General features: G+C 44.3%; 2 protein-coding genes across 7 annotated transcripts in view; both read right to left on the reverse strand.

Moving 5' to 3' along the window:
* Positions 1–10,752, reverse strand: part of Tctn2 (tectonic family member 2) — a 25,943-nt gene extending 15,191 nt beyond the window's left edge. For 3 of the 4 annotated variants that reach the window (XM_048785500.1, XM_048785499.1, XM_048785498.1), the window contains exons 1-8: positions 10,568–10,752; positions 10,318–10,425; positions 9,898–10,001; positions 8,700–8,895; positions 5,127–5,227; positions 2,227–2,423; positions 1,509–1,635; positions 186–327 (exon numbers count right to left, since the gene is read on the reverse strand). In XM_048785500.1, the coding sequence (XP_048641457.1) occupies positions 186–327; positions 1,509–1,635; positions 2,227–2,423; positions 5,127–5,227; positions 8,700–8,895; positions 9,898–10,001; positions 10,318–10,425; positions 10,568–10,646 (1,054 nt within the window). In that variant the 5' untranslated portion in view covers positions 10,647–10,752. The remainder of the gene's footprint in view (positions 1–185; positions 328–1,508; positions 1,636–2,226; positions 2,424–5,126; positions 5,228–8,699; positions 8,896–9,897; positions 10,002–10,317; positions 10,426–10,567) is intronic. The other variant, XM_015502404.2, reaches the window with a different exon arrangement.
* A 2,972-nt stretch (positions 10,753–13,724) lies between these two features.
* Gtf2h3 (general transcription factor IIH subunit 3) overlaps positions 13,725–20,567 on the reverse strand; it is a 23,872-nt gene continuing 17,029 nt past the window's right edge. For 2 of the 3 annotated variants that reach the window (XM_015502408.2, XM_048785504.1), the window contains exons 10-14: positions 20,111–20,179; positions 19,590–19,725; positions 19,433–19,469; positions 19,261–19,351; positions 16,724–18,210 (exon numbers count right to left, since the gene is read on the reverse strand). In XM_015502408.2, the coding sequence (XP_015357894.1) occupies positions 19,282–19,351; positions 19,433–19,469; positions 19,590–19,725; positions 20,111–20,179 (312 nt within the window). In that variant the 3' untranslated portion in view covers positions 16,724–18,210; positions 19,261–19,281. Of the gene's footprint in view, positions 14,147–16,723; positions 18,211–19,260; positions 19,352–19,432; positions 19,470–19,589; positions 19,726–20,110; positions 20,180–20,567 lie in introns of those variants that run through there. The other variant, XM_048785503.1, reaches the window with a different exon arrangement.

Genomic DNA, 20,567 nt, shown 5'->3' on the forward strand with positions numbered 1-20,567 from the left:
AAAAAAAAAAAAAAAAAAAAACTAACGTGTACTAGACTGTCCTACAGAACTGAACTTTTTCCAAAGAAAACACCATCCTCAATTGCCAGTTGAAATTTTAAGTTGATCCGGTAGAAGTGACTTATAGTTTCACAAGGTCATACTTTAACACTGGGGTCTCTTCTTTCTCCAGACACATGACATACCTCCTATGGTGCTGCTCTTTATCTTCGAGTTGATAATGCCATCTCGTTCTTGGTACACTTCCAAATTAGTAGTGCATTTAACATCAAAATTCCGAAGGAATGCTACAGGGGCATCCCGAAGACACTGCCCAGCCAGGGACACCTGAGGGTAAGGACACACCCAGCAGATTTGTGATCTTTCTTCTAATCATAAAAACCATATCAGCATCTCTTTTAACGTTGGTCCTTCTGTCAACCGCCCCTGTCCATGGTCTGGTTTCAACAGTGGCTAGTCTGCTGAACTGACCAGCTTTAGCACAACCTGCAATAACAGGTCAAGGAGTCCCACCAGCATTATTTAATAAAATTGAGTGAGATCCTTTGCCCCACTCTGTTGATTTTTTGTAAATTAAAAAAAAAAAAATTTAGTTGTAGATGGACACAATACCTTTATTTTGTTGTTTGTTTATTTTTATGTGTTGTTGAGGATCAAACCCAGGGCCTCACATGTGCTAGGCAAGCGCTCTGCCACTGAGCCCCAGCCCAGCCCAGCCCCACTCTTGACTTATGCAAAAACATGATATTCAACTTCATTTCCCTCCCTCTTCCTAACTACATGGGGGGTGCTCCACACATGCTATGCAACAGCTCTACACTGAGCTCCAGCCCCCAGATTTTCTTAATGCCATAAAAACGGACTCATATGGAGAGTAAAGAGAAATGGTTTTACTCCCCATGTTTTCTTCTCACAGATGTATTTTCCTAATAATGTTGAATTCAGAAAAATAAAGATTCCATTTAAAACTTGATAACCCTAAAATATTTCTCAAAATTCTACATAAGATGATACATTAGCCAGGCACACACCTGCAATGGGGGCTGAGGAAGGAGGACTACAAGTTCAAGGTCAGCCTCAACAACTTAGAGAGACCCTAAGCAACTTAGTGAGACCCTGTCTCAAAAAAAAGGGGAGGAGTTGGCTAGGGATGTGGCTCAGCAGTAAAGTGCCCCTGGGTTCAATCTCTGGTACAAAAAAAAAGTAAAATGACATATTTATGACTTACTAGAAAATGGCTATCAAACTAACAAAAGTGAAGAATAATCATTATTTCCAAGGAAATTTATCAAAAATCTTTTTTATTTGATAGTTCATTCTGAGTTTTAGCAAAGCTAGTGATTAATAGTGCGTTTTTTAAAAGTCCATAGACCATCCATAGTAAAGTCCCTGGTAAATCCACAGGAGAAAAGTGAGTAATGTGGGGAGAGATTTTCAAGAGCAATGAGTTCAATCAACAGTAGGACAGGGAAAACAAGCGCCTGGCATGTCCAAGCTCAAGTCGTTACCTGTGGAACAGTAAAATACCCCTTGTCGACGGTCAGGATGGGATCTCCTTGTTTGTAGCCGAAGTCTGGAAAGCCCTGTGGCTCAGCATGAAGATGCGCTTCAAAGGCAGGGTGGTGCCCAGGGGAACTGCAAGCCACAACAGAGACTATCAGTGACACGTCAGTTGTCACCCACTGAAACACAAGTCTTCCTTCAAGTTTTTCTTTACTTTTTAATTATAAAAATCATAGTTGTAAGTTGTCAACAATACAGATCTATAAAATACAGAGGGTAGAGGGCCCCTGTAGAGCCGGGCATGGCAGTACACACCTCCACTCCCAGATTCTCAGGAGGCTGAGGCAGAAGGATCAGATTCAAGGCCTGCCTGGGTAACTTAGCAAGATCCTGTCTCTAAAAATATAAAGAGAGCTGGGATGTGGCTCAGGGGTGGAGCACTCCAGGTTCAGTCCCCAACACTGCAAAGAAAAACTCCCCCATGGGCCCGCTGGCCCTTCTACCTAAAAAGTCACTACCGACTGTACACTGGGTCGACAGGCTTATGCTCAGTGCAGCCCGGGTCTTCCAAATACTTAACAAAAGCGACTTCACTAACTGACATCTAGAATTAAATCACTTTGGGTGCTAAGAAAAGTGTGACCCCAGCTACGGGGGCCTGTTGGAGGTGGCTCTGTGGCCCTGGGAGATAAGGCCCCTCCCAGGCGTGGCTCTGATACTTACACGGCACCATGATAGAAGTAACCGAGGAAGGGTGAGTTGGCCAGAGGTGACTGCACGCACAGGAAGGGGAACCAGTCGGGGACCTGGCCAGGCTTCCCAACAGCACACAGCTGATCAAATGGAGGATTGACGTCTCCTCCAAAAACACCAGTGAAGCAGGACAGTCTGAACAGGTCTCTGGCCTCTGCCGAGCACTCCTTGAAAGCAAGAGGGCCTGCCAGTTATGGTCCCCAGCAAGCAAATGACACTAACTCAGGCTAGCAAGATACAACCGAATAGATGAGAAGCAAACACAGTGCCATCTCCTCTGACAGTGCTTGGTGCCCATAAGAAGTAAAATTTCCAGAATTTCCTTAGTCAACTCCCTCACGAGGCTCCCCATCAGGAACTTCAAGCCTTCAGGGGAACTGCAGCTTTACTAGGGACGTAAGAAGTGCCCACCGAAAGCAAGAAGAGACAGCACAGGACAGATGGGGACATGACAGAGCAAACCCCTCTTCTAACCTTTGTCACTGTTCAAACCCTGACATTCAGAGATAGGGCATGTAGTCCACACCCACAAGCCTCAAGTGCTGCCCACTGTGTCCTCACGCGACCCCATCAGTGACATCGAGAATCACTTATCCACAGGCTCATTCTGCAGCTATGTCCTTCCTGTCTTACAAAGCATGGAGGGAGCTGCAGGTTAAGCTCTGTCCTGAAGCCTGAGCTGCTGCAGTAGTCATTTTTCTTTACTTTTTAATTATAAAAAGTTAGGCTGTGGCTGGGGCTCAGTGGGAGAGCCCCTGCCTCACTCACGTGAGGCCGGGTTCAACCCCCAGCACCCTCCCCTGCCAAGAAAAAATGTAACTGAGCTATTGTTTCAAACATGAACAGTTCAAATCAAAAACTGCGTAGAAAACATGGTAGGTTGTGGTCCAGAACAGACAGCACACCACATTGGTGCCATGGTGTGTGACGGCAAACCTGGCATCTAGGGGACGTGAACTCCGGTCACCTGCCGCCGGAGAAGCTTCTGTCAGAGACACCCTCATGCACCATGGGGTCCTGGACATCGCCCACTCATTTTGTAGCCATCTTAATTTGGGTAAGTACTCTATGACGTTGGCACTACACAGGGCCTAACAGTGATGATGCGGAGTCGTCCCCGTGGCTAGGTGACATGTGGCTATATGCACTCTACAGACTGACTACGTAGGCTAAAGACACCCGAAAAACAACAGGAACAGAAAGGTCCTTCTGACCTGGGTGCAAAAGATGAAATTCCCTCAGAAATGCTCCTTTCTCTTCCTCTTTTTTGGTGGGGGGCAGCTCAGGCCCGCCAGGCCCACCCGCTTGGCTGAGGTGCCCGCCACAGGCAACATCTCGTCCTCAAGGTGACAGCGCTGAGGCTGAAGGGCTCTCACACATAAGCCCTGCGACACCAACCCCCTTCCTCCTCACCCCTCTCCAGCTGACCACACAGCAAAAGCAACGCCTGCACCACTTCCTTACCTCCTCGTTCCCTGCAGGGCACCCACGCCAGGAGAAACCTGCACTCAGTAAGTGTGCACGCTCCTCCAGGCCACCCACCCGTCAGCTCACTCCTCAGACCAGGGGCCGCTGACAAAATGGAGGTGGAGCTTTGCCCCTGGTGCTAGAAATAGGGAATAGTAACAGGAGAAGAGGGAAAGAATACCACCCTGACATTTTTAGCGACACCGGAACCAGATTTATGATGTGCTTTTATCTTTTAATATAATGGTTGTCATAGGTCTAATTACAAGAATTATAACATCACTAGGTGCAGTGGCGCACTCCTGAAATCCCAGCTACCCAGGAGACTGAGGGAGGAGAATCCAAGTTCAAGGCCAGCCTTAAAAAGGGATGGGGATGTGGCTCACAGTAAGAGCATCCCTGGGTTCAATCTCCAAAAGTAAAGAACTTTTTGTGGGGAACTACCGAATCTGAACAAACTCCCCCAAAGAAGACACAAATATATCAAATAAGCACAAAAAAACTGACCATCATCACCTGTCACTAGAGAAACACAAATCAAAATCAGAAAAGCCGCTCCACACATACTAGGAGGGCTACCATCAAGACAGATAATAACAAATGCTGGTGACAATACAGAGAAACTGCAGCCCACACACTTTGCACCAGGAATGCAAAATAGTGCAATTGCTTTGGAAGAGTCTGGAAAACAGCTTCTCAAAATCGCTCCTGATGACCCGGCAATTCCAAACCCAAAAGGATGGAAACACCCCTGGGCCGACACCTCACACACGCTGCTCACAGCGGCCATCCATCACGGCCAAAGAATGAAAAGAACGACATGCCCTGCCACTGACATGCCTTGCCACTGATGGAGGGGTGCAAGACATGGGGTGCGCCTGCACAATGGAGGTGATTCAGCATGACAATGAGGCTCCAGCACAGGCCACACAGGACAGTCTAAAAAACCACACTAAGTGAGAGGCAGGGCTCAGCACGCTCCAGCGTGGGGTTCCACTTACAGGCAACACGCAGAACAGGCAGATGCACGGTGTCCTGGGATGAGGACTGGGATCATAAATAGACCCAGGTCTCTTGAGGTGACAGAGGTGTTCACGAGTCAGATGTGGTGATGGTCACACAACTCTGAACATTTACTGACAATCACTACACCAATGTGCTTTCTTTTTTTCTATTTTCTTTAAGGATCCTAAAACCACCCTCTCACTGTAATCGCTGCAAGCACGACTTCCTCCAGGAATACATTTTATTCCTCCATAAACTCAACTGACAAAACTAGATAAGAAAACACACAATTTGAAAGCAATTTGCAAATGAGATGTCATGTCAACTCTGAAAGACTGTCTATTAAAAAGCCAAAAATGGGACCAGCCGCTCTCAGGCAGCAGTCAGAGAGAACATACCTGGTCACAGCAGCAGCGAACATCACAGGCACCAGCCGTTAAATTGCAAGGACAAGGACCAAGGGGCTGATACACCTGGTTAGGAATAACAGTCATGTTCTCTGAAAAGCACAGACAACAGAAAGATCAGCAAGATCAGCTGTAATACAATCTGACAAAGCTCTGTCACATTTGTGACATTAAAAAAAAAAAAAAAAAAAGCAGAATCATTATTTTCTAAACCACCATCACCTGACATTGCCCCATAAGGACTCTTGAAACGGGCAATGTAACAAACATATCTGAAGCTGCGTCTGCTGTGCCAGCAAAAGCCACGTACAGAACACACCAATTACAGTGAACCAAAGAAGTACAGTTGAATCACATCAGTTAAAAATTACTAATTAAGATAAATGTAAAAAAAAAGACTGTAGAAGAAATACATAAGTTGTAAACAGAAATTATTGCCTAATGGTAGAATTAAGGGCAATTTTAAAATTTTTCCTCTAATTTTGCAGGTTCTAAAATTTAAAATATACATTGTTTTTATATTTAAAAGAGAAGCATTGGGCTGGGGTTGTGGCTCAGTGGTAGAGCACTTGCCTAGCACATGTGAGGCCCTGGGTTCAATCCTCAGTATCACATAAAAATAAATGAATAAAATAAAGTTATTAAAAAAAAATAAAAGAGAAGTATTGTGTTTAAAATCCCTATGGACTTAATGGTCAATTTTTGACAAATACGTTAAAAAGCAAAAACAAAAGTTGATATAATAATCTGATATATAGATATAAAACAACTGTTAACCTAAGACTAATGAATAAAATGTTACAAAAATTTAAAAAAAGATGAATATAATCACAGGTTTTATTTTTCAATACACTGAACAATTCTATTCAAAATACAGTTGATATTAAGCACAAACACAGTGACATTCAGGCAGCTTATCTGGAATGCATCTAGATCATGTTTAATAGGCTACACATTCAGCCTCGAGTGACTAGCACATCTGAGTCAGATCTGCACATCTCGGCTCTGGTTCAGCATGGGTGAAGAACCCAGAGGCAATTATGGCTTGTGACAAACTCCTGCTGCCCCTGTTCTAAACACCTGCCCCCACATGGTTAGGACATCTCCTCATTGAATTAAGACCTCTCCTGTTCATTTTCCACCCAGTTGTAGAGATATTTTTTTAAAAAATGTAAGTGAAAGCTGGGCCCAGTACACGCTTGCAATCCCAGTGGCTGGGGAAGCTAAAACAGGAGAATCCTGAGTTCAAAGTCGGCCTCAGGGGGCTGGGGTTGTGGCTCAGGGGTAGAGTGCTCGCCTAGCACAGGCAAGGCCCTGGTTCAATCCCCAGCACCACATAAAAATAAATAAAGATATTGTGTCCAACTACAACTAAAAAAATAAATATTAAAAAAAAAAAAAGCCAGCCTCAGCAATATAGCAAGGCTTTAAGCAACTCAGTGAGACCCTGTCTCTAAATAAAATACAAAAAAAAGGCTGGGGATGTGGCTCAGTGGTTGAGTGGCCCTGGGTTTAATCTCTGGTATAAAACAAAAAATGTAAGTTAAGCCACACCACTCTTGTGCTATAGCCCCCAACAACCTCACCCTGCCTGCAGTGCCCAGGATCTGCCCAGCCTCCTGGCCTCTGCAGGCTGCCTCTCTCCCCAGGAAGCCCCTCCTGAGGTCCCTGTTGTACAGCTGAAAGGGTATACCACCACCTCCAGAGGCCTGGCAGAGCCTCTCAGGATCTCCCTTTGCCCCAGCAGGGGTCCCATTCTCAGAGAGGTTCCCTCATGTCCATTGTCCACTTATCTGTCAGGCTGGTAGAGCTGAGAAGGACATGCACTGTCCCCTCCTGTCTACTGAGCAACCCCAGCCCAAGCAAGCTGCTACCCAGGGGCAGCGGTTTTACTGAGGTGGAGTTGTCACTTCAGTCACATTAGGACACGTCCACTAACTCAGGAGGAAGCCTGCACCCTTCCATCCCCTCCCACCCTCTGCACCCACCGCTAGCCAACCAGGCGCCGGGCTCCCTTGCACACTTCCCCACAGATGGCTTCTTCACTTACCATAAGGTTTAGGAGGGGGGTTTCTTTATAGCTTTATTTTATTTATCTTTATGTGGTGTTGAGGATCGAACCCAGGGCCTCACATGTGCTAGGCAAGCGCTCGACCCTTGAGCCACAGCCCAGCCCCTGGCATGAGGTTTCAAGGATCATGAGTTAACAGGGCTTTTAAATTGATGACCATGATGAATTTCAGCAGGGGCTCAGGTTCATTCCCTCCATGCTGGCACCAGTCCAGACTCGCTGGGCAGTGACCAGCAGTCAGGGAGCACCAGCAGGGCCCGGGAGGCAGGCGGAAGTGACCTCAGCTGGAACAAAAATCTCTTCACAACAGCCCAACGGTGGGAAGCGCCAAATGCCTACCAACTGGTCAGTGGACAGGAAGACCGGAACACACCCACACAGTGGACACCACTTGGCCAAGGGAGGCAGTGAAGCACTGACAGATGCTACATCATGGACCAACCTTAAAATAAGGTGCTGATGAAAAGGGCCAGACATAGGTCACAAGCCGTTGTGCAGCTCCTTTATATGAAATGTCCCAAACAGGCATCTCCAGAGAGAGAAGGCAGCAGCCTGTGGCTGACGGGTGGGGCCAGGGAAGGAACGGGAGAAGCTGCAGACAGGTAAGGGGTCTCGCTCTGGAGTGACAAAAATGTTCTGGAACTAGGAGCCATGGGTTGCACACCACCACCAATCCACTAATGCCACCAAACCCTTCCTTTAAATGGTTATTTTGTCCCATGTGAACTCCACCTCAATCCTTCTTTTTAAGTAGAAGAGTGCTGGCCAAACTCAGCACATAAGAAACAAAATGCTCAGTAACTCCTGCTATGAGGAAAGATCCTGCCATGTTCCTGCACTCTCCCCGCTCACTGCCCCAGCAGGTATTTAACCCAGGACTAAAAACCTGCCCCTTCACCCTTCACAGGAATCCATTCTAAAAATCTCCATTTTCAGGATGTAATATTAGAAGAATTAAAGTTGGAGAAGTCAATCATATAACATGTGTTCTGCTTGGTGACTGGGGCCAGCCCACGCCAGCACCACAGCACCACATCGGCCTACTGAACTTTGGGTCTTATGTGTGGTAAAGATGACATTTTTTGGATATCAGTACATGGAAACATGTTTCACTTTCTCTCAAGAAGGATTTGAAGTGTTTTACAAAAGATACAAACAGTAAATCAAGGAAAACCTTAATTAAATAAAACAGTACAAAGCAAAAACTTTTAAAACAAGAAAACAACGACAAAAAAGAATACATTTAGGATGACAAGACAGACTCAAGAATAAAGTCAAGGGGGCTGGGGCTGTGGCTGTGGCTCAGTGGCAGAGCACTTGCCTAGCACATGTGAAGCACCATGTAAAAATAAACAAATAAAATAAAGGTATCATGTCCATCTACAACTAAAAAAAGAATAAAGTCAAGCCCACTTTTAAATTGCATGTCATAAACTTATAACCAAACAAGTAATGTCTGACATAAATGTTTGGATATCAAAGACTGTACTTGCCTGATGCACCCTGGGTCAGAGAAGAGTTGGCATAAATTTCCACCTGAATGAGGAGATGTGCTAAGCAGGATGAATTGTGAGATGCTGAAACCAGAAGAGTCTGGACAATACAAGGGGACTCAGAGAAGGACTCTGTCTCATTGGAGGAACACTGCTCCAGGTCCCTCTTCAGCCTCACTGTCACCTCCAACACGTTCTGAAAGGAAAACACTGCTATACTTAGTGAACTCAAAACAACATCTGTGATCCTAAGAACACAGAATGGAAAGCACATTAAAGCACACATTAGCCTCGGTGCATTTTGCAAAAGAAGAACCATATTCAAAGATGACAGAATTCTCTTCAATTCCACCCCTAAACCTGTCTAAACCAATCGAAATATGTAAGCTCTGATTCTGAATTTTTAGCAAACAACTTTTGAATACTTACAGAAAGCTAAACAGAGGTCTGATAAGTTAGTTCAATTTATCTAGACCCTTCTTAAATGTATTTATTCTCTCACTATTGAAAGATGAAATACCAAAAAGTCAATGAAAATGATCCCCAGTTTCTCTCAGAATGGCTCTGGTCATGCAAACGTCTATTCCTAAGGTACAAGCAGTCTGTCTGTCTTGTCCATTTATCTCAGAGTTGATACTAGACACTCAGTGGACACTTATTCTATGAAATACATGTCACCTCTCCAGTCTTCACAGTCCTGACACAGAAGTTCAGATCCAGTGGTTATGAAGTTCTTTTGAGTTCCAGAACCATTTGATAATTTGACATAAGCTGGCAGACTTCTCATCAGAAAAATGCACACAGGCCAGGCACAGTGGCCCATGCCTGTAATCCCAGCAACTAGAGAGGCTGAGGCAGGAGGATGGCAAGTTCAAAGTCAGCCTCTCAGCAGATTAGCAAGGTACTTAGCAACTCATCCACACCCTTTCTCTAAATAAAATATAAAAAAAGGGTTGGGGATGTGGCTCAGCGGTTAAGCACCCTGGGTTCAATCCCTGGTACCAAAGAAAAGAAAAGAAAAATGCACACAGAATTCAACAGACTTCACCAAGCCCTTGAAATGAGCCAAGGCTCCCTAGCCCAAGGGTGAGAACACTGGGCTGGATGGGTGTCTGCACTGACAGCGCACACTTCCACAGCGGTTCTGACCTGGAAAACGCTACAAGTATTAATTTAAGAGCGCACTGCAGAAACCAACCCTGGGGGGGTTCTGCTGCAGCCTTACCACACTTGGGGTCACAGTCACACTCCAGTCTCCCGTCTCATTGCTCAGCACATCACAAGTTGGAACTGGCAACACTCCTAAGGGAGAGAAGATTGCAAGGCAGCAGGGTCCAGGGGGTTCCGACTGCCTAGGACGGAACCCCTATACAAGGGTGACATTAGGGAGGGAGGTGGCAACCTCTCTTCAGTTTTTTCATTGGTCCAATGGGAGGGAAAGATGCTACTATTCTCATCAGGGACGTGAGGCAGGGCAGACAAGCACAAAGATTAGCCATTAGTTCAAGCTCTCTTACGGAACCAGTCGCCCGTCCTCTTTGCTCCACCCTGCTTGCTGAGGGCAGAGGCAAGGCCCGCAGGTCGCCCCCGACCCCCACCAGAAGGGCCCACTCCTCACCAGCCTCGACCTGCAGCGGAGCCAGGGACACGGTCACATCCTCGGGGCCTCCAACCAGGGCCGCGCTGACCGCACTGCCGGACATTCGGATGAAAGGAGGGATGAAAACTAGGAGAAAGGGAAGAGGTAGGCGGGATTAACGGCCGCACGACCCCTGCCCGCGGCGTGCGTGGCGGCGGCTCCCGCTTCGTGGCTTCCGGGCCCAGGGAGTCCCATCCTGGTCCCGCAGGTCCCTGCCCCGCGTACACACCCGGGTCCGCCCGCAGCGGCCTCAGGACGCCCTGCAGGAGGAGCCCCAGCAGGAGCGGGGTCGCCGGCGCAGCGCCCATGCCTGGAGCCCGGCCAGCCCTAGAAGCCGGGAAGGGCCTAGCGTGGAAGGCCGGGCAGTCGCCGCCCCGTTGCCGCCATCTTGTCAAGCGAACTCGCGCAGCTATGGCAACCGCCAATGGGCCGCGGCCCGGCGAGAGGCGTGCTGTGATTGGCTCACTGGCAAGAAAGCCCGCCCCCGGCCCTGGGGCGCACCCCGGCCCCGCCCATCAGGCCTGGCGCTTTTTCTGGGGCTCTGTTCTGTGTGTAGAAGGGAAACGGAGGTGGCGGTGGCCAAACAGCTGAGTAGAAACACCTACTAATTACGGTGCTTCTCCAGCAGAACTATGTCACGTGGCAAAGGTGGCTTGACTCAAGTGGCGGATGAAGGCAGTCGTAGTTGTTAACTGTATTTTGTTGCAGAGGCAGAGTTTGTGTAATGATATTTATGTTTTGTTGATTATTTTTGCTACATGTCCATCCACGTTGTGAATACTTATTGTAAATTGAGATTTTTATGAGACAAGAAATTTTATATTGTTCTATATTTGTTGAAAATTTTTTAAAAAAATTTTTTTTGGGGGGGGGACCGGGGAATTGAACTCCGGGACACTTGACCACTGAGTCACATCCCGAGCCCTATTTTGTATTTTATTTAGAGACAGGGTCTCACTGAGTTGCTTAGTGATTTTGGTTGATTTTGCTGAGGCTGGTTTTGAACCTACAATCCTCCTGCCTCAGCCTCCCCAGCCGCTGGGATTACAGGCATGTGTCACCAGGCCTGCTTTTTTAATCTTAAATATTTTGGAGTTTCCAGGCCTCTGTTTTGAATTTATCATTTTATTCCACTATGGTCTAACAATACCTTCTATAACTTTTTTTTTCTCAAATTGAGTTTTATTTTTATAGTCTTAAAACCAAGACATTGTCATAGAGCTTCTGTTGTGTAAACGTGTTAAAATTCTCTTTTGGAGACTGCTCTGGGTGAATGTATTAAGAATGTTTTTCTTTGCTCCTTCTTCTTGGATGAAGCAGTCTATAATCTCAAATATACTTAGTTGATAGATGCTGCTGTTCAATTCAATCATGTCCTTACCAATTATCTGTCTCCCGAATCTACACATTTCCAGTAGAGGGGTCTTGAAGTCTCCACCTTGAACCAGAAATTCATCTACTTCTCCTCTGCAGTTGTGAGAGTTTTCCTTATGCATTTTGACTCTTATTCTGTGTACATGCGTTTTATTATTTTGCCAAGCTTTATCCCTGATATTAGGGGGATCATGGAAACCTCTAACTTTTTATCCACACAAATGGAACCATGGGGCACCTGGGACCTGATGGCTATGACTGGCATTGGGAGTAAGGTGTGCTGTAGGACTCCATCCTGCCATCTGTGAATGTGCTGCTAGCACCAGGCAGTTTGTGTCAGAACTGAATTGTGCTGTAGGACATTGCATTGGTGACAGAGACACACAGGGGTGCTGGAGAAAGGACTGCACACTTGGTGTCAATACAAATGCCTTCCCATTTGTTTGCTGGTTGGTTTCCAGTTAGAATGAAGTTGGTCGTGTCCATGTCCAGTTGAAAACTTGGGAGTTTCCCTTCGCCCTGCAGTTAATGCAACTCCACTGCAAGAGTGAGCCTACAGGCCCTGGCTTCTAAACAAAGAGGGGAGGTTTGCACCTTAATAAACTCAATTTTATGGGGATTTGGGGGAAGTGGACCTAAAAGGGGATAAGGCTGCAGTACTGTAATTGCAGAGAATTGTTATCATTGTTCTCCCTGTTTTGTATTGGTACTGAGTATGGAACCTCAGGGCACTTGAAGCCACATCCCCAGCCCTGTGGTTTTTGAAACAGGGTCTCTTGCTATGTTCTTTAAGCTGCCTTTGAACTTGCAATCCTCCTGAGTCACTGGCCACCACTCCTGGACTTTCTCCCAGTTCTTGGAAGTTTTTTTCCCACCACACAATTCTCAGCACTCCCGAAGGAAATCCAATAAAAAAACACATGTAAATAAGGTGTGGCCCAGGAGTGGAGCAAGTACAGAAGCGTTGTAGCATTGGCATGAAAATTTCCCCTGTATCTTGGTTCCTCTCTGGGAAACTGCAAAGTGTTTACATCTCTTGGTGTTTACATCTCTCAGTATCTTGGAAGAAAGCCCAGGGGAAAATTACTAAGAAGAAAGCTGTCAAAGACAAACATTTGCTTTTTTTCATCATCTGTCTTTGGGAAACGAATCTACAAATTAAGTAGGCATGGCCACACCCTAAAGTCCTGGTGGTAAAGCATCCACCTGAAAGAAGACATTCCCTTAAGCAACCGTGCTCTGTCCTGTCCTCCTCTCCATGTGATATGTTCACTATAAAGAATACAGAGGGCTGGGGCTGGGGCTCAGTGGTAGAGTACTTGCCTAGCACGTGTGAGGTGCTGGGTTCGATCCTCAGCACCACATAAAAATAAATAGATAAAATAAAGGTGCTGTGTCCAACTACAAATGAAAAAAAAAAAAAAAAAGAATACACCGAAAACCGGCTGTGGTGGCACATGCCTGTATCCCAGCTGCTTGGGAGGCTGAGGCAGGAGGATCTGTTGCAGGGCCTGACTCTGGACCTGCATGGAAGAATGCTTACCCTGCTCACTGTGCAGCAGGGAAGCCCTAACATAGAACACAGGAAGTTTTGGAACAGAGTGCTGTCAGAACACCATGCGCCATTTCCTTGCTCCTTTGACAGGAAGTTATTCCCCTGTTGGCACAAGGTCAGCCTACATGGCAGTTTCTAGACTCTTGGTGTCTGGACTCCTGTAACATGATATGTTGTGTATCACCTCTGGCCTATCATGACTGTTATATGATAATTGGCACATACCCACTATAAAAGCTATTTTTGCTGTGCAATAAAGCAGACCCTATTCTCTGAAACCATCTCCAAAGGGGTTTTTCTGCACCTTCAAGCTCCCCACAATCGATGCTGGAAGGGCAGGCCCCTCAGTAAGGATCACTTGAGCCCAGGAGTTGAAGTTCAGCATGGACAACGTAGTGAGACCCTGTCTCAAAAAAAGGAGGGTAGGGGAGAAGGAAGAAAAGAATATATACAAAAATAAAAAGGCTGATGGCTTTAGGTTTATGAACCAGTCACTTAGCTTCTCAAGGCTGTCAATGTTTGACTCATGGGAAACTGACCCTAGCCTAGCAGGTTGCTCTTGGACCTGGTAAGTGTTCATATCAGAGCAGGGGCTTTGCTCAGGCATCCTGACTAAGGCTGTATGGGAGGTGCTCGAGCAACTTGGCTCCAAAGGAGACCCACCCAGGGACACTAAAAGCAAACCCAAAGTACTGACCCATGCCCCAGTGTGGATGAACCCTGAGAGCATACAAGTGAAAGCCAGATTCGAAAAGCCACGCAGTGCAGGACTCCATCCATATGGGAGTGTCCAGAACAGGAAATCCACAGAGACAGGAAGTACATTAGTGGCTGCCAGGAACTAGAATCAGGATTTCTTCTTGGAGTGATAGAAATGTTCTGGAATAAGAGAGTGGCAATGGTTGAACAAATCTGTGAATATATTAAAAATCACTGAATTGTACATTTTTTTTAATGCTTTATTTTTTTTAAAAAATCCCAGGGTCTCACTAAGTTGCTTAGGGCCTTGCTAAGTTGCTGGGGCTGAGCCCAAACTTGTGATCCTCCTGCCTCAGCCTCCTGAGTATCTGGGATTACAGGTGTGTCACTGCATCCGGCTGAATTAAACATCTTCAAATAGTTTGTTATAGGAATATATTTCAACTAAACCTTAGCAAGAGGAACCCACTAGGCTGCTAGTGCAGCTCCTCATCTGAACACAGGATGACACCACCTTTTCTGGTTGAGATTCACAAGAGATGTGTTGGAAAGTGCTTTTAGCTCAAGGCCACACATGAAATAAGGATTCCATAAATTTTGGCAATTATTCATTGCAATTATTCATGATGAAAGTGGATTTTCTATTTTTCCTTCTACTTTGTGAATGTCTTGATTTTTTTCAGAAAGTATTTAATCATTTTCTATTGTAATTAGAAAAAAAAAGTAATAAAAGTATGCCTCACATCCTGATTTTAGTCACACTGGGCTATTTAGACAGTACTGAAATGAACCATGAAATTCTAGGGTAGTAGTCAAACACACAAAGGAACCAATGCTGAATAGAAGTTGAAAGTTTTTTTTGTGTGTGTGGTGCTGGGGATTGAACCCAGGGCCTTGTGCATGGGAGGCAAAGCTCTCTACCAAGTGAGCTATATCCCCAGCCCAAGATGAAAGTTTTTGAAAAGACTTGTGAAATGGGAGGGAGCTGGAATTCTGCAGCAGACCAGGCTACAGTCTGAGCGGGAGTGAAAGGGCGGGATAGGGCAGGAGAGAAGGGGGACACCTGGACAGCAACCCAGTGTGTTCCTAAGGAGTGTCTGGTGAGGCTGCTCACCTCCTTTTAGAGGCCAAGATGGCCTTGGCCCTCCTGCAACCTGTCCCCCTTGGAGGCCACCCAGGGGAGCCTGGCTTCCCACACAGTGAGGGGCTCCTGGGATCCAGGCCAGTTCTACTCCCAGAAGAAGATCTCCATGGAGGCTGCCACACATTATGGCACTTCAGGTGATAAAACACTGTGCTTCCTTTAACCCATGTGACTGTCCTGTATGGTCAGCAAGGCAGGTATCATCTAAGTGGGTTTGTGGAGGTTTCTAGAGACACTGGGTCTTCTTCTATCATTCACCATCCATGGGGAACAAATTCTCCACAACCCCTCTTTTAATGCAGGTGCTGCCACCTCATCTAACAGCTGCTGAGGAGCAGCGTCTCCTGGCAGTGTTCCCGCAACCCAAAGATGCAAGCTCCGGGCTAACTCTTCAGTCCTGTTTTGCCACAGAAACAGTCTTAACAAGACGCGCTGACAGATGGCATTAAAGGAAACACACACTCAAAGGAACTTCAAGACAGAAATACCCATAATGTGTATGCATGTCTGTGGTTCCCAGATTCACCAAATATTAATGAATGTTATTTTCTAACCCTATCAACTCTGGGTAGGCAGAAGAATGATGAAAGTGGATTTTCTATTTTTCCTTCTACTTTGTGAATGTCGTGATTTTTTTCAGAAAGTATTTAATCATTTTCTATTGTAATTAGAAAAAAAAGTAATAAAAGTATGCCTCACATCCTGATTTTAGTCACACTGGGCTATTTAGACAGTACTGAAATGAACCATGAAATTCTAGGGTAGTAGTCAAAGGAAGTTATAAGAGGAAAAGCAACTGGTATTTCTGAGTGCAATGGCATTATTAAAAATTGGTACCAGAGAATCATCTTAAAATTCTCATTTCTCTTAATATAAAATGTAGGCCCCAAATTTCAATTCAGTTTTCCATGCACTGCCTGATTTTTACACCATATTTGTTACACCAAAGTGTTTTGGTGCTAAAAACATTCCCTGCACTCTCTCAGAATTACTAGCACTCTAGTAAAACCCTTTGGATAATTTGAAGTAAATAAACTAAATTAAAATAAAAAAAGCCAGGCACGGTGGTGCATTTCTGCAATCCCAGGCTCTTGGGAGGCTGAGGCAGGAAGATCTCAAGTTTGAGGCCAGCTTGGGGAAACTTAGTGAGGCCCTCAGGAACTCAGTGAGGCCCTGTCTCAAAATAAAAAAAATAATAATATTAAAAAGGGCTGGGATGTGGCTCAGCAGTTAAGCACCCCTGGGTTCAATCCTCAATACCACAAATCATCATCATCATCATCATGTAATAATATATAATAGTTATAATATAATGATGTAACAATAACAATTGTTGTTATTATTTTTTAAAGCAACAGACTATAGATAAAGCCTAAAAGGATGCCTTCAAAACAGCAGGTTGAAGAGTCACATTCATTCTACCGTTTACTCTGCAAAACAGTAACTGCATGGCATTTAAGTATTATAGTACCATAAACTGACCCACTTTTCTGTTATCAAAACATACATGAGACTTCCAACCAGCCTTCTTAAGCCAAAGAAAATAACAAGCAAGTGAAATTTTGCTGACCTTGCTCCCAATGTAAAATACAAACATCAAATCTCTCTTCTAATACTTTCTTAGGAGTTGTACATTAAACCCTTCACACCAACTTTTTATTGTATGGTACTTGTAACAATATATTCATGTATAATTTTGGCAAGATTTGAAATTATATTTTTTCAGTTGAATAAACATTTGTCTGACATTTAATGAAATCCATTTATAAAGTACATGTTTGAGGAAATGTTGAAGGAACATGAGATAAATATGATTAAGAGGAAATAATTCAACCAAGTATGAACATTTAAGTTATTTTGTACAAATTTACACAAAATGTATCATGAACACACAAAAACCAGAACTAAGCAAGTATATAAAACAGTTCAAAAACAAAAAAATAGTGAGAAAACCTTGCTAGTTTGTTTGAAACTTTGTCTTTTATAATTTTTCCCCCTTAGTACCAGGGATTGAACTCAGGGGTACTCGACCACTGCGCGCATCCCCAGCCTTATTTTGTATTTTATTTAGCGACAGGGTCTCACTGAGTTGGTTAGGGCCACTAAGTTGCCGAAGCTGGCTTTGAACTCGTGATTCTTCTATGATAGCCTCCCAAGCTGCTGGATTATAGGTGTGCACTACTGTGCCCAGCTGAAACTATTCATCTTTTAGATCTAAATGCTTTACCTCCTATACTTAAAATAGTGAGTCCCATAGTAATTTTTTTTTGAGGTTGCAGATGGACAGCATGTCTTTATTTATTTTTATTATTATTATTAATTTATTTTTTTGTAATTGTAGGGGGATAGAATGCCTTTGTTTATTATTTTTAAGTGGTGCTAAGGATGGAACACAGTGTTTCATACATGCTAGGCAAGTGTTCTACCACTGAGCTACAGCCCTTGCCCTGAAATAGTAATGTTTTTAAAAAACAAACCACTTCTCAAATGCAAGGATTAATAAATACTTGCAAAGCGATCCTCTAAATCATTGTGTATTTGTTAATGAATACAAATCCAGAACACAATCTGAAATTATCTAAGCAAATTATTTAAATAAGACTCAATTTCTGAGATAGTCAAAGAGAAAATTTAAATCTTATTTATATACAAAGTTTTGTACACAAGTGGGTTTTTGTTGATATGCTTTGAAAAAACGAATCCTATCGCCATTCCTTACACTTGCCTACGCTGTGCTGGACACGAAGGGACCCTGAATGATTTCAAGGAAAATCACTGAATAGAAATAGTTAAAGCAATATTTCAAGGAAAACCATTACATAGAAAAATAAAGTCATTGCTAAAATTACAAATCATGTTTGTTTTGAACTTATGGAAGTTTTCGTTATTTAGTTCACAGCCTCTAGAGAACAGCTCTACAATATTAACCTTTCTTCTCATTAACAATGACAGATTTTTATCTGCAGACAAGTAACAGAATCCATTTTCCCTGACAAATCCCCCTCAGATCATAGACATCTGCTTCCACAAGTAAGTTCTTCACACGTCGGCTCATGAAGAAAAATTTTCCACATCTAGTACACCTGCTTTCCTCGTTCACCTGAAATCAGATCCTGTAGTTACTCAGTGACAAACTTATTATTGGATAACTCTGTCCAAACGTACTGATAACAGATGAAAGAATAAACATAGGGCTGGGGCTGGGACTTAGCAGTAGAGCGCTCGCCTAGCACGTGAAAGGCCCTGGGTTCGATCCTCAGCACCACATAAAATTAATTTTATTAAATAAAGGTATCCATCTATACTAAAAAATATAAATATTTAAAAAAAGAATAAATGTGATAATATCTGAAGCCAAATCTCAATTGACAATAAGGATTTGTTTACATTTGACCACCGTGGGAGGCAGCTATGAAAGATGCTTTATCTTAATTGATGACTCCATAAATAGCTACTTTTTCCAAAGCTGTGTTAAATTTCACATGCCATGCATTTCAAAGTGAGAATCTGTAAGTTTAAAAGCCTGACTTTGGGGCTGGGGATGTGGCTCAAGTGGTAGCGCACTCGCCTGCCATGCGTGCGGCCCGGGTTCGATCCTCAGCACCACATACCAACAAAGATGTTGTGTCCACCAAAGATTTAAAATAAATAAATAAATAAATATTAAAAAAAAAAAAAAAAAAAGCCTGACTTTGATAAGTGAACATCCCATAAAAAGAAAGTCAGAGATCTCTGCTTTCTTCCCCCTTTCTAGACAAAACACAGAAGACCAGAGGCTGTACTACACAGGATGACCCCTCACACGCCAGTCCCAGAAGCACAAGCTGAGGATGACATGTAGGGAATATTTCTTGTAAAAAACTCACTATATAAATACCTACCCTATTCATATCTGTATTTATCTCAGAGCATCACGGCAAAAATTCTGCCACACAATTTCTACTAATAGCCTTAAAAGTTGCAAATTTTTCTGCCTGTACTGGGGATTGAACACAGGGACTCTACCACTGAAATACCTTCCTAGCCCTTTGATTATTTTTCATTTTGAGTCAGGATCTCATTAAGTTGACCAGGCTGTCCTCAAATTTGCAATCCTCCTGCCTTGGCCACCACAGTCCCTGGGATTACAGGGGCATGCCACCCACCGCACCTGGTAGAAAATGTTTTCTTATCATGTGGACACTTTCAATTTCTTTTTCTTGGCCTTCAGTACAGGAGGAAGAGAAATCTTAAAGGCTGTCCTGAAATGACAGAGAGAGAAGACTTTAAATGCTCTCAAAGCTCTAAACTTGAGCCACACACACAACCTCAAAGATACTTACTCACACGTGGTACAGATAGGGCTGAAATTGCAGAATACTGTAAATAAAAAAAATAAAAACAGAATGGTTTAAAAACTACATAGTTGGGATCTTTTCTACCCTTCCAACATATAAAAAAAGAAAGAAAGAAAGAAAGAAACGAGGCCCATGAACTTACTTGACAAACACACTGAGCAGACATAGCCGATTTCAATGAGATTCCGATGACAGAAGCAGGCAGCCCTGTAGTCAACATGAACTGGGGGTGGGAGGATTAACTGAGATCTCTGATCTTGATCAGGAAGAAAAACCCACTGTTTAAAAAAGAAAGAAAGAAAGAAAGATAAAAGAAACTTTTACTTAGAATACTTGGGAAAAATAACCAGGAGTCAAAATACATAACAGGTACCAGCCAGCCAACATTAAGGAGGATGCTAAGACAAGCCTTTCCTTAAAAGTCTACTGAGAAATGCATTTTTATTCACTCAGCCCACAATGAACAGCTCCAGCCACAGGCACTGTTTTATAAATGGCCACATGAGACACTGCACAGACGTTACAGGGTCTGAGGACCACCAGTCACCAGCCTTCCAAGCTCGGAAACCCGAAGCCACCTGCTTACTCCTCCCCTTGAGTCACTGTCCCTGCTCCCAACCATCTAGGTGACCCACGTGGCAGGCGCTGCTGCAATCTCCTTACCAGTAGATACTGCACGAGGGACGGCATCTGAGGCACTTTCAGGTACAGTCCTCCTGTGATGTCACAAGCCTGCAAGACACACAAAGGGCTATGCCAATCTAGCACCTCTGGGCCTTTCCAGGGGGACGGAATTCCCACCAGTGACTCTCCAGGCCTACAAAAGGTCCAGCTGGTGCATGAAGTTCATTGACTCATCTAACAACTGTTTTCAAGCACTACCACATGCCACGTCCCTGGCTCAGGGACTATGGCAGTAAACAAGACAAACAGTGTCATCCTCAGGAACTGGTGCCTTAGTGCTTTCAAAAGATCAGGAATAGGGCTGGGGCTGGGACTAAGCAGTGGAGTGCTTGCCTAGCATGCATGAGGCACTGGGTTCAATCCTCTGCACCACATAAAAATAAAATAAAGGTATTGTGTCCAACTACAACTAAAGCAATATATATATATATATATT

This window comes from Marmota marmota, unplaced genomic scaffold (assembly GCF_001458135.2).
Source record: "Marmota marmota marmota unplaced genomic scaffold, marMar, whole genome shotgun sequence".
NCBI lineage: Eukaryota > Metazoa > Chordata > Mammalia > Rodentia > Sciuridae > Marmota > Marmota marmota.